Raw genomic sequence first — 13,277 nt, forward strand, 5'->3', positions numbered from 1 at the left:
GTTTATGTATATATAAAACTATGAGCCTCGGGACGTGATCAGATCATGATCCTAGGGCAATGATTTGAAATATCTAGCTGATACCACATGCCGAATAAACTTTTTGATCTGCTATATAAGTGTATACAGACACAATGAGCAGAGATTTTTATGGACAAATGTATAACTATGAGGCACAAGCCTTGGACAATGTGGACTCCAGGAGCAGTGTTTAAACAATATTTTTGGAAGACCGTAAACTGGTGCTAAATTATCTAATTTGTGTTCTCTCTGATCCTGGATGATTTGGATACATAAACATATGAGCCGCGAACGGGGCAAACGCTGACTAAACGGTCAAGATTTAAACAAACTTGTTAAAAAAATCTTTAGCTTCTAGTTCTACATAACCAAATGTTTCAGCTCTGTGCCTTGTGTCATACAAGCTATATATATATATATAATTGTAAACAGATTCTACCGACAAAATTCCTATCAACAAATAATCGTCCAGCCAATTTATAAACTACAGACTGATTTTTAAAATTTCATTTCATCTAATAAAAAATAAAATTAAGTACCAATTTATGAACCTTAACGCCAGTAACCGATTTGTTTGCAAAGGTGTTCAAATGATAATTTCTTACCCTTCATAATGTTGTTGCTCTTCTTTATGAACTGTAAAAGGAACAGTATCTGTTGGGACTTCGGTCAACTCTGATAATTCCATTCCACGGATATGAGCCATATGTTGCAACGTTTCCAACACTTCAGACCATTTAAATGAAGACACACAAGGCTCCAGTTTGATTTCTTCCAGTAATTCACGTGCAAGATCTTCCTAAAAAAAGTAAGGTATGTATTGTAATGAATAAGGGTAGATTATAACATACACTCATTTCCATTTCAATACCACTTATTCTGAGGACTGGAAAGCTTAGTATAATGGTCAACCATGTATTAGAAAATGTTCAATTCACGCAATGTTTGGCACCATATTTAATTAAAAGGTATTTTTATAAAATTAGGAATCATTGTATAGTAGTTTATAGCATTTCAACGATTTAACGCTTTATACCATAAACTCATCCGTTCTGACATCAGGTTTATCCATTTTAATGCTCCTCTCCTGTGGTATATCGGGTATAGGGGAAACTGTTCTTGACAACCCACTTCCCACCCTGTGCATACCCTCTGTCTCACCAGCAGGAGGCAATCTGTTTTGTTCATTATCTTCACCTTGTTCAGTGACATTTACACCTATATTTTCATCTTCATTTCCACTTTGTTCGCTGGGTATTTTGTCATCCTGTATAGGCCGGGAAATTTGTTTAGGTTGTGCAAAATGTGAACTAAATCTATCTTCACCATTCAAGTCAGACTTCTTGTGTGAAAGTTTTTCTGGAATAGAGAGTCAGAGCATCACATTAATAGAAAGCGTCATTTATTTCCACGAGTCATAACACTAACTTCACTTGCTGCAAGAATGCATGTGTATGATATGCTGAGGGCAAATGAATTATTCCCTGTGAAATGTATAGAAAATGTAATAGCTTTTATAACTGTTCAGCTCTTTACAAAATACATAAGAAATACATGTTATATTAGTTTCTGATGCAAACAACTATTTGTGTTTTAGCATTACCTAGATAATCTTATGGAAATAATAAGTCCTACGATATTTTCATTTTGACGTCTGATGTAGGCATTATGTATGAAACAAGCAATTTTATTGAATTAATATCATCTGCCTAATTAGCAGATGGAATGGAAATTAAGTGTTGGTGAAATATTCCAACCGACACATTCAACATGATGGACCCTCAAGATTAATATGAGTTTGTTTGCAATTGCTTGAAATAAAATAATAATTAATACAGTGTAGCATTAAGATTTGCCCTAGTTACCTAGTTTTTGACCCAACGTTCCCCAATTTCAAACTAATAAAAAACTCATCAAGGCACACTTTCATTAAGTTCCATTTCGATTTGGCAAGAACTATTGCAAAACTATAATCTGTTGAGTGTTCATAAGGATTTTTTTAAGATCTGACCTTGTGATCTAGTTATAAATAACACAAACTTTTTCTTCTAGAACCGACCAGCGGACCAACAGACAGACAAGTGCAAAACAATATAACCCCGATTTTTTTGGTGAGGAACAAAGCAAATAGAAATCCCTTACCCTGCTGATCATTAAGATCATCTCTATCTTTTTCAGGGTTCAGATCTTTCTGGTTCGGCTTATGAAGTGAGCTGGATTGCTTGGTAGGTGGTGACATAAATGGCTCGGCCTCTTCATCATCAGAACAACCTTCATATTTAGCACGGCCTGAAGCCTTACTCTGAAAGATACACAAAAGAAACTATGAATTCAATTGTAATGTAAATGGTATATTGTGTTTAAAACAATCTGACTATTGTAAAGAGCAAGACCTTTGTTGTATAAGCTCTACCTACTCAGCTGTTCCGGCTAGTGAGCAAGAGAGTGAAGAAGAGTTTACTGCATATATTAAATCTCTTGAATTATTTGGGAATACATTTTTCTCCTCTGTTACTAACTTAGTGTAGGCCTCTGATTAGCTGACAGAAACTGGTCACCAAAAATGACATTCTTCAGCTAATCCTATTAAGATCCTAATGACAGATTGCATATTAGGATACAATTGTAATCAAATTTGTGTTCCAAATCATATAAAACAAGAAGATATCGTCACATTCTTTTGAGAACAATTTTAGTTCACGGATAGGAGTGTTGTACCTCTTTTTGAAACGTGAACTAAATTGCATACATTTGAACATGAGATGTATAGGAAAACCAAAACAAAATGAAAAGTGGTGAAACTGACTTAACACAAACCACGTGAGTGATTTTTAAGCGATGTATTGTGTACTTGTCAATAGAGCATTCATGCCAAATACGTCAGCGAGGGGATATCTCCCTCATTGTAACCGGAGAAATAATCAATGATGGACAGGAAATATGTTATTCTGGACTGGAGACAAACCAGCAGTAATCTTTGCAGTTCAGCCTATTCACCCCTATTCAATAGTGAATATAACCATTAAATTTGACCTACTGATTGAAAAATCAATAAAGCTCATCTACTAGAAATGACTAACTGGCATACAAGAATGAAAATCCCTGGTGCAAGAGCTATTGAGAAGAAATAACTTTTCAGCTTTAGGTGACCACCAGCATACGTTTCCACCTGGAGGTCACCGTGACCTTGACCTTTGACAAACTGATTTCAAAAGCTATATGAAGGATGACTATTTCTCCCACCTCAGATAGATAGATCTTAAATTTGGCTATGCTGAAAATTCTTATCTTGCCCAATGGCAAAGAAAGATGAAACAGGTACCCGTATGTAACTCCCATTTTATTGTCATCACACAATAACATTCCTTGTTGAGGACCGTCGTTTATAGCATATTGGAGACCTAGTATTGTGGCAATATTTAAATTCGAACATTCATCATTTCTCGCTTCAAATGGCACCATAAATGTTTTCTTTACGCTGCATTCAAGAAACAATGCTGGACTCTCCTCAGAACAATTACAAGAAAGATTTGACTATATACTATAAGTATCTTCCATGGCCGAGAGTGTAAGATAGATTTATCCCGACCCGAGCGTAGGATGTTTTGCGGAAACGAGGTTCGGGATGAACCTGTCTTACACGAGCGGCTATGGTAGATGCTTTTTCTCCCACCTCAGTTAAACAAAATTAAGAAAAGATGTATTTTTAGCTAGAACTTTTTTGTGCGTAGTGATTTTAAATGCGTATCGATATTTGATAATTCGTGTTTGTCATGGATATGCGCGCAGTGATTCAGTTTATGTTAATAGTCAAATCGGTCTTTAAATAACTCTGATGAGAGAGAAGCATTATTTCTTGAAAGGTGCGTGAAAACTGTTTTATGGTGACATTTGAAGCGAGAAATAATTAGTTAGCGTTTTTAATATTGACACAAGACAAGGTTCCATGATGCTTACAGACGACAGTCTTCGACAAGGGAGGTAATAACAATGTGGTGACAATTAAAAAGGAGTTGCATACTCGCATTTTATCTTCGCCCGTGGGCAAGATAAGAATTTCTAGCATGGTTAAATTATTGGATCTACTTATCTAAGGTGGGAGAAATAATCTGAACCACTGCGCGCATATCCATGACAACCACGAATCATCACATATCCATACACATTTATTTTCACTACGCAAGAACAGTTCCAGTGAAAACATTCATTTTGGCATTGTTTTGATTAACCGAGATTGGAGAAAAGGCATCTACCATTACCACTTGTGTTAGAATCATCCAAACCGTCAAGCAGGCTGTTTTGCGAAACTCGGTAAACATCGTTTCCGTTTAAAACTCTACGCTCGGGTTGGGATGAACCTATCTTACACTCTCGGCCATGGAAGTTGTTATAATATCTTTTGGTTATGATCAACCTGCATACAAGGTATTATGTTCCTTGGTCCAAGTGTTCTATAGTTATTAAGTGAAAACGAAGTGTGGCGTACGGACTAACGGACAGGTCAAAAACAATTATTTACAGAATAAGGTTCGTCATGCTTTGCCTATATTTTTACATACATGCCGTTAACATTTATCCGAAAATGACAAAGTAAAACTGAAACAAAAAGGAAACCTTTTTATGAACTTTTATTAAAATGAACTGATGAATTTACTTCTTAAAATGATCAAATGCAAACAAATCGGGCTATTTGGAAATTGGAAGAAATGAAAAAATTGGTAGTCATACTAATCTCACTATTAATCTCTCTCTATTAGTCTTAAAGTCATCATTCCTGATAGAAGGCGGATTTATTTAATCAACTTAAAAGAAAGATGAGCCGACTAAACTGTCTCTGATATGTATTTGACTATGAACTAATTTTTATGCAAGTGAATCATATTTGAACTGACGTGTAAACAAGAAATGATTTTCAAACATTATTCCCTCCTCAGTCCTGAGACGGCATGTTGTCAGGAATATTTGGACAAATTAATGCATAGACCGAAAAGCCGGCTGATTTGACCTAATGACTTAGAAATTATTTTAGGTCAACCAGAGTTCTACATGTAACCATTTTAGTTTAAGGAATCCGGAAGAGGATCATGCAAGGAACATTCATATGAAATCAGGTTGCAATTAGCCTAGTGTTGAAGGAGTCGAAGTTGTTGGACGGAAAATGTTGGCGACTAAAGCCGGACAACTAACAAGTACTTACAGCCCCCATCACAACAGCTCTTCCTTAAGCTCTTCCTGCTAATAAAGGTTGTTATTGCTGTTGTTACATGGTATAACATTACAAGACAGCATGCAGTCGCAGCCATCTATCACAAATGCAATATTATAACTTCACAAGTGCAATTGATGTTTGCAAAATGTGAACAAAAACTATTCAAACCTACCTGTTGGTTTCGTTTCCTTCTATCTCTCTCAGGAGTGGCATCAGAAGTCTCATCCATCATACTGAAATCACTAAGCTCCATCTCTTCAATGAGTGTCTTTTTCCTTTGTCCTGAATGATTTTAAACATGTTGCGTCTAGGAAAATGTTATGGAATACAGCAAAGGCATAGAATTGCATTAATTTTCTGTTAATTTTGTGATGATAGAGGAGAGAAATGAAACATGGTGTAAAACACTGACTCATGCACACCAATAGCTATAGGCATACATTAGAGAAACAAAGCATATGATCATATCTGTATATACATGTTAACATAGCTATTTAATTTCTAAAAAGAAAACTTGTATCACAATTCATCCTTGTTAATGCTATTAAGATTTCACTCACCATTCCGTCCCCTAGTCCCAGGAGTCTGAAAAAGATTTGTAAAATATATGTTGATAACATAGAATATGCCCCAGTCATTTTAAATTAATTTTGTATAAAATGAAAGGTTAATGATGCTAACAATCAGGGCCCAGTTTGGGCCACATAAGTCATGGTAGTAAATAGGGATGCAAAGGAATGTTTGAATATTTGATCGAGTGTTTGGTATTAGAATGTCAAAATCGTTATATTCGAATTTTCATTTTTTGTTGTTAAATACATGATCAAATAAACCTTGTGTTTGCAGCTTTGTTGCTGCGTATAAATATCTAAAGGCTTAATTTTAGAACGATTGGCACAAATAATGCCAGAGATGACAATATACTGCATGCGCATCATACGTAATAAGGAACCCATCATCGGTTACTATAAATAGTTTTCAAGATAACACTCGAGTCACTGAAATGATAAGACCAATTTTAGGTAATTGCTTTAATTTAAATGAGATAACTCTCGAGTGACTGGATCAATATGGTCTGAGACTGTATGCCTGTACACAATTGGACCAAATTCGGAGATGATCGGTCGACACACTTGACAATAATTTGTCCCATTCTGTGAAGGGGCGTATAAAAATGCTACAAACAAAGAATGCCCAAATTAAAAAAAAATAAATAAAGAAAACTAAGCAAAATTGTTTGGGAAATATTCTGTTTGAAATAAAATGCTGTTAGACATTTTTTGAGAGTATTTCAAAAATCTTGGTATAAAAGTTAGACTGTACAAATGAAGAAGCTCATATTTGTGTGACTTTGATCGAACAAAGGAATCATTCTCAGAAGTATCAGCTTGATTATTGTGAATGAAATCTAAGTGCAGCTAAATCATTTCAATTTAAGGCGAAATGATTGTGGTAAGCATAGATATGTTACCAGCAAATCTATATTATATATTAAATTGTATTTTGAATTGAAATGTAAATAAATGAAACATAATTTTGGATGCAAAATTCGGACGTTGCAAAGGAAGTATACAATAAATGCAAAAGTTATTGCTTTATTAGTTCAAAAATAATACTTATTGAATATGGATGAATTACAGTTTAAAATACAGGTGTGATGTGAAATCCCATGAGATGCTAAGAATAAAAAGCAATATGTACCAAAAAATGTCAAATTTTGTGTAAAACCTTGTTCAATTTAATTAAATTGATGCTTGTGCCTTACACAAAGCTCGCAGGTAATGTCCCTTCTTTAGCCTTCTGTCCTTGTAGGTGACTTCTTGTTGTATTTGCAAAATAATTTTGAATCAGTTTTACAATTAGATCATATAGTCAGTGTTGATATTATTGCTGATCACAGATTGCATGGCAATTGTGGGGAAAAATGCAGAAATAGAACATTAAGAGACATTCTATGATTATTGTTAAACATGGAGACTAAAAATAAAAAGTTCTAAAACTTAAATAATGTTTTTTTCGTAGGTATTAGCTACTGAGAGTTGGACCTACAATGGAAACATTATCAATGTGATGTTTGATTTTAACTATCTTTGAAACGTTTTCACTTATACAGGAAAATTTTCTCTTACTTAAGAGCATAAAATTGTAAAGGTACTTATGGCTATGAATGTTCTCTTATGCATACACAGAGAGTTAAAGACCTTATGGCAAAAACAGTATGTCCATTGTTTGATGCTTTCGTAATGTCTTTATTGAATTATGTCTGTGAAATTTGGGGAAATTCTAAATCTGAAGAAATCTATAGAATACATCTAAAATTTTGTTAAAGATTGTTAAAGGTACAACCAGGGAAATCATAATAATTATTTCTTGAGTGAGTTAAAAATATCAGAATTGATCATTACTATATTCAAATTACTATTATAAAACTTAATTCTATAAAACTGTTTTATTACATGATACCGCATGATATATTATGACGTCATATGCTAAACAGTTTCGGGTCTTTAAACAGACAGGTCAATAGGCATTTTTGAAGTGATTTTCAATGTTATTATGATGCTAAAAGATGAACTGTTTCAGGTCAATAACAAAACAGGTCAACTTAGCGGTATATTTTGTTGACTGAAATTGGCTTTTGTCCAATCATTTGCGATTCATTTAAAGATCATGTTATAATCACATTTATTGATTTTTTTACAAGAATGAAATAAAAAAACAAGAGGCCCAAAAGGGCCTATGCTCTACTGGCATGGCTTTTGTGGTCATATCAATCCAGAGCATGTATGTATGGGTAAAAGGCAACAGACATATAGTTTATGTTTTTTGTTTGGGTTACCTAAAAACGTAGCACGTTCAACATCTGAGCCCAGAAAGTATTGTAAGCAGATTAGTTGCACGAACTATTTTAATATGTGCCAAGTATAGGTCATCTGACAAAAAAAATGCTTTCAAAACTGTACTCATAGTAAAAAATTCTGTAGTTTTAAAAGTTAAAAAAGTTGGTCAAAGTCAAGGGCATCTTAGGACAACAATGATCAATTTGAACAAACATTCACAATCAATTGTGCTGAGATGGATGCACGAACACACAAAAAGATTTTCAAACCTTTCCAGATTTATGATTACCAAACCTGTGAACCCTGGGTGTGGCCAGTAATGACACCAGGTGCATAACTTAAACATTCACAACCAATTTTGTTAAGATGAATGCGCAAACTACAGAACTTAAAGCTAAAAAATGGCCTTTGGGCTTTCAACAAGAACAAGGCAGAGTAATTCACAAAATCAGCTGCAGAAACAAAAAGCAAATTGTCTCTCAAAATCCTAGACTTGCAAATTGTCTCCCTTAACTCTAGACTTGAATTTACATGTACATGTAAACTTGGCTAAAAATAGAATTCGCTCATGCAGACCTGGCTAAAAATAAGAAGCATTTCTTTGAAACTTTCATGGCCCATAATCTAGGCATTCATGGGCGGATCTGGCTGGTTTTCGAAAGGAACCGAGCTCTAATCTATATCTAGATACTGTAAAAGTTTCATTGAGATACAATCAAAACTGAAGACTGTATCGTGTTCACAACCAATTGTTTACACAATAGCATTTTTTTATACTATCAAGGGCCATAATCTAGGCATGCATGGGCGGATCTGGCTAGTTTTCGAAAGGAACCCAGCTCTAATGGATATCTAGATACTGTACAAGTTTCATCAAGATACAATCAAAACTGAAGACTGTATCGTGTTCACAAGCAATTGTTTACAGACGCACGAACGCACGACCGCACGGACGCACGGATGCACATACTACGTACACATTACCATCGCATAAGCTCTTCTGGCCTTTGGCCAGTAGAGCTAAAAATAGAAGAAACAGTTGTAAACAGAAATATTTTGCTGTTGAAAGCTTAAGTTTTAGTTCAACCTCCTATTTAAATGTTGCTGTTGTATTTATATAAACATGGTGTATAAAAAAAACATTTTTGTTAATGGACATGTACTTTGTAAAAGTATTGATATCACTGTTCTATTTCTCTAAAATGATCAATTGAGACTACCGGGTAAGAATGCAGCAATCGTCTTTTATTTCTTGAACACCTATGCAAATAGTAGTTGATACATACAATTTAAATTCAAACACATTACTTCAAGGACGATTTATTTAAAGATCATGTAATAATCACAATTATTGAAATCTTATGACAAGAATGAAATCATTAAACTTTCTTTACATGATAAAAAAGCTCTTGCAACATCCAATATTACTTGACCACTAAAAAAGGCAGCTGACAAAGAGGTATGTCTGTATTTATGCTGAACATCTTCAAACAGTTCCAACCAAATTTCTTTAAGCAACATAAACATTTTAAATCTGGAAGTATGTCATTTTTAATTAAGTTTCAAAATTTGAATTATATGCTTTTAATAATGATGCAAATCTACCTCAATATTGGTAGTGCCACCCTCTATTTGAAAAAAGTGTCCTTTATGAACATGTATCTCTGTTTTATGATGTACTGTCTGCGCTGTTGCGTTAACAGAACCTTGCCCTGTAGTCACCCCACTTTGTAACTGTTCTGCTTCAGGCTCTGAAAATTTGGTAGTGTATGAAGATATGACAAGTGTTTAAACATCTAAATATATATCTATGAGAAAGTTTGTTATAATTCAATGTGCATTACGTAGATATATTTATTCATGCAATGTCATAGCTTATAAAACATACAGAACATAAAGCATAAACATGAGGGCCATGACGGCCCTAAAACGCTCACCTGAGTAAAAGTTTTTTACCTTTGTTACAAATATACAATGTTACACAACTTTATCTTACTTTTTATCTATATATCTCTATTTTTGACACAGGGGTATAATTTCAACAATCTTGGTAGAGGAAAATTAGACAATGCTGCACACCAAATATATAAGCTTGTTTTTGTTCTTAAAATTGAGCGCATGGTCCAAATGTCATAGCTTTAGCTCCAAAAATAAGAAAGTATGTCAAAAGGTCACATGTCAATGTCATTATTGATATTTGTTGGCAAAATCGTTCACATGGTTGAAATGTTATTGTTGTACCTTCAAAACTGTACACATTGTTTAAATTTTACTGCTGTAACTTTCAAGACTAAGTCAAAAGGTTGCAGTCAAGGTCATCCAAGCCAACTATTGATATTTGTTTTACAAGGCTACATATGTTCCAAATTTTATTGTTGTAGCCAAAAATAGGAAACTAGGTCAAAAGGTCAGAGTCAAGGTCATCTGAGTACATCATTGATATTTGTTTTCAAATTTGTAGACATGATCTAAATGTCATTGCTGTACCTTTAACAATAATGAATGTATGTCAAAGGTCATAGGCAAGGTCATCCAAAAGCTACATTGATGATTGTTTTCAAAATTGTACACATGGTCAAAATTTCATTACTGAAATTTTAAAAACAGAAAGTAGGCCAAAATGTCATCTGAGCACATCATTGATATTTTGGCCACAAGGGTATGATTGAAACAAACTGGGTAGAGAACTACTTTATGATGCTAAATACAAAAAATCAAGGGTCTTGGCCTAGCGGTTTCAGACATTCAAGAATATTTTTCTTTTATAAGTCTGTAGGAAGATTGTAACCCCTTGGATTGGGCCAGCTTTGACCCAAGGGGCATGATTTGAACAAAGTTGATAGAGGACTTCTATATGATGCTACATACAAAACATCAAGGGTTTGGGTCTAATGGTTTCAAACAAGATTTCCCTATACATGTATATCTTAATGTTAAACAGGTGACCCCCCCCAATGCATGGTCAATTTTAACCCTAGTGGCTTAATTTGAGCAATGTTTAACGCCAGATATCTATGCTCTCTACTTCTTGTCAAGGTTTTAAAAGGAAAATAAAATTGAGGAAAATGAAAATAAATAAAAATTATACTGGATGTTCTGTTGTGAGGAACTTTAAACAGGTGTTCCAGTCGCCATCCCTAGGGCATCATAGGCAACCCCTGTACTTTATTCACTTCACACAACATTAGTACTGTGGGAAAATTGACTGTCATAACCCTCGTTTCCGTGAATATTAAGGAGGACAGAGATAAAACTCTTCTTCCAATAAAATCACATTTTTCAATTTAATATTCTTTAAAACTTATAACATTAAGCATGACGTCAGAGTTTTATTGGCTTACATTTCGAAGAAGTCCCTGTTCTGCACATCATCAAACTGCCCTATTAATTATTCCCGATTTTGAGATTTTCAGGTAACTATATAAATGTTGGTCACATCTTTGTTTCTAGTGAATCTCTCAAATAAGTTTTCCTTTAAATTCATTTTGATCAATTATCAATAAAATGTCGTCAGATGTACAAAAACTTTCTAACACCAGTGTTTACAGTAAAATATGTTTGATTCAGTAGCATTGTCATTACCTTATGAATATCCTTTTCTAGAAGAAGATTTGACATACCTATATTCTCTTCTGAAAAGTTCCTCTCCCTTCGCTGCCACCATAAAAAACATATTACTGAAATAACAAGTTGTTAATAAAAGCAAAAGTAAAAGAGACTGGATATTCAAGTGTTAATCTGGTAACTATGGAATAACAGCCCAAAAAACCTTCCTTTTTTGTTTGTCTACATACTTTAATGATATATCTGGCTCAATTTTACAATTATTCTTTTTCATTTTTAAGTACTAAAATTCAAGGCTTGTAAATGAAAACAAGCAAATTCGTTGAATTGATATCCCCTGCCTGATTGTGCTAAGTCAAGGAATGGAAATCAATTGTTGATGAAATATATATATATATATATATATATATATATATATATATATATCTACTTAGGGCATTAAGGAGACCGTATGTATTTTACGGCATTAAGGAGACAATTTGTATATTTTTTGTTTTATACTTTATTTTGCTTTTTTGTTGATAATTTAGTATTGAAATGATCATTTATTATGTGTACAAGATTTAGGCTTCTTAAATTAATTAACAAAAAATATACGTAATTTGCGGTCTCCTTAATAATTTGTAAGTATGTTGCAGGTTTTAAGGGGACAGGTATATATGTCGAAGGGTTTATGGAGACCAGTGTATATATTATATTATTTTTGAGGCATTAAGGGGACCATCCATATTTTATGGCATTAGGGGGACAAATTATATATATCTTACTTTTGACAGTGAAGGCTCCCGTAACCTTAAGAGACAACTTTGTAATAGTATTTTTATATAATTGTGTGTAATAAATCCACAAACAATGACCGGTCGAAACGGGAGGACTGCAAATTTCATAGGATATTCATCGGAAATCTTTTACAGACCATCTCATTCATTAAATGAAATTCAGCTTCAGTCACTTGGTATGTGTACCGTTTGATAAACAAAAAATATAATGGCCAGGGGCGGATCCAGGAATTGTCGTTAGAAGGGGGCGTTACTAAGGGGCGTTTGCAGGAGGATTGAGGGTTACTCAATCAAGAAATTTTTAACAATTTGTAGTCGGAAATGATGCATTATGTGCGTATTTATTTTCTTCTCATATATTGACACAAAAAGTAAACTTGGACGATTTTAAAGACAATTGCGCCCCCTTCTCAATCCGCTAGTGAATGGTGACTTAATATTTGATATATTATGGTTAAATAGAACTTTCAGTTGAATTATATAGAAACTGTAAATGCTAAATACAAGTTCTGTGCTTGTAAAAACAATAAAAGTTTCGTCTGCACAGAAATGTGTCTGTTAACGCTTGAACAGTTAGCTCATGATAAAAGAACATTGTTCATTGGGTTCATTGTGACCCATGGAAGTTTTATTTATTAAATTCCAACTTCCCCTTAAATTTTACTTGCCTAAAACTTTAACCGAAGTCAATCAGGGGCCATAACTTGTATTATGGAGTTATGTAACCTCATTGGCTGATGGTCCTGAACAATTGTGTGAAGTGTTTTAAGTCAATTAGATGAAGGGTATAGAACGCCTTAACCAATAGGCTACGGAGACGGTTTTAATGCATGTACTCAATTGTAGATTCAGGGGGGGGGGGGT

General features: G+C 34.0%; 1 protein-coding gene across 3 annotated transcripts in view; it reads right to left on the reverse strand.

Annotated features, from left to right (window-relative positions):
* LOC128206092 (uncharacterized) overlaps positions 1-13,277 on the reverse strand; it is a 126,872-nt gene that overhangs the window by 25,668 nt on the left and 87,927 nt on the right. For all 3 annotated transcript variants that reach the window (XM_052908261.1, XM_052908260.1, XM_052908259.1), the window contains 7 exons: positions 11,691-11,747; positions 9,676-9,821; positions 5,791-5,815; positions 5,403-5,512; positions 2,164-2,323; positions 1,058-1,380; positions 627-820 (listed from right to left, as the gene is read on the reverse strand). In XM_052908261.1, coding sequence (XP_052764221.1) covers positions 627-820; positions 1,058-1,380; positions 2,164-2,323; positions 5,403-5,512; positions 5,791-5,815; positions 9,676-9,821; positions 11,691-11,747 — 1,015 coding nt within the window. The remainder of the gene's footprint in view (positions 1-626; positions 821-1,057; positions 1,381-2,163; positions 2,324-5,402; positions 5,513-5,790; positions 5,816-9,675; positions 9,822-11,690; positions 11,748-13,277) is intronic.

Source organism: Mya arenaria, chromosome 10, assembly GCF_026914265.1.
Source record: "Mya arenaria isolate MELC-2E11 chromosome 10, ASM2691426v1".
Taxonomy (NCBI): Eukaryota; Metazoa; Mollusca; class Bivalvia; order Myida; family Myidae; genus Mya; species Mya arenaria.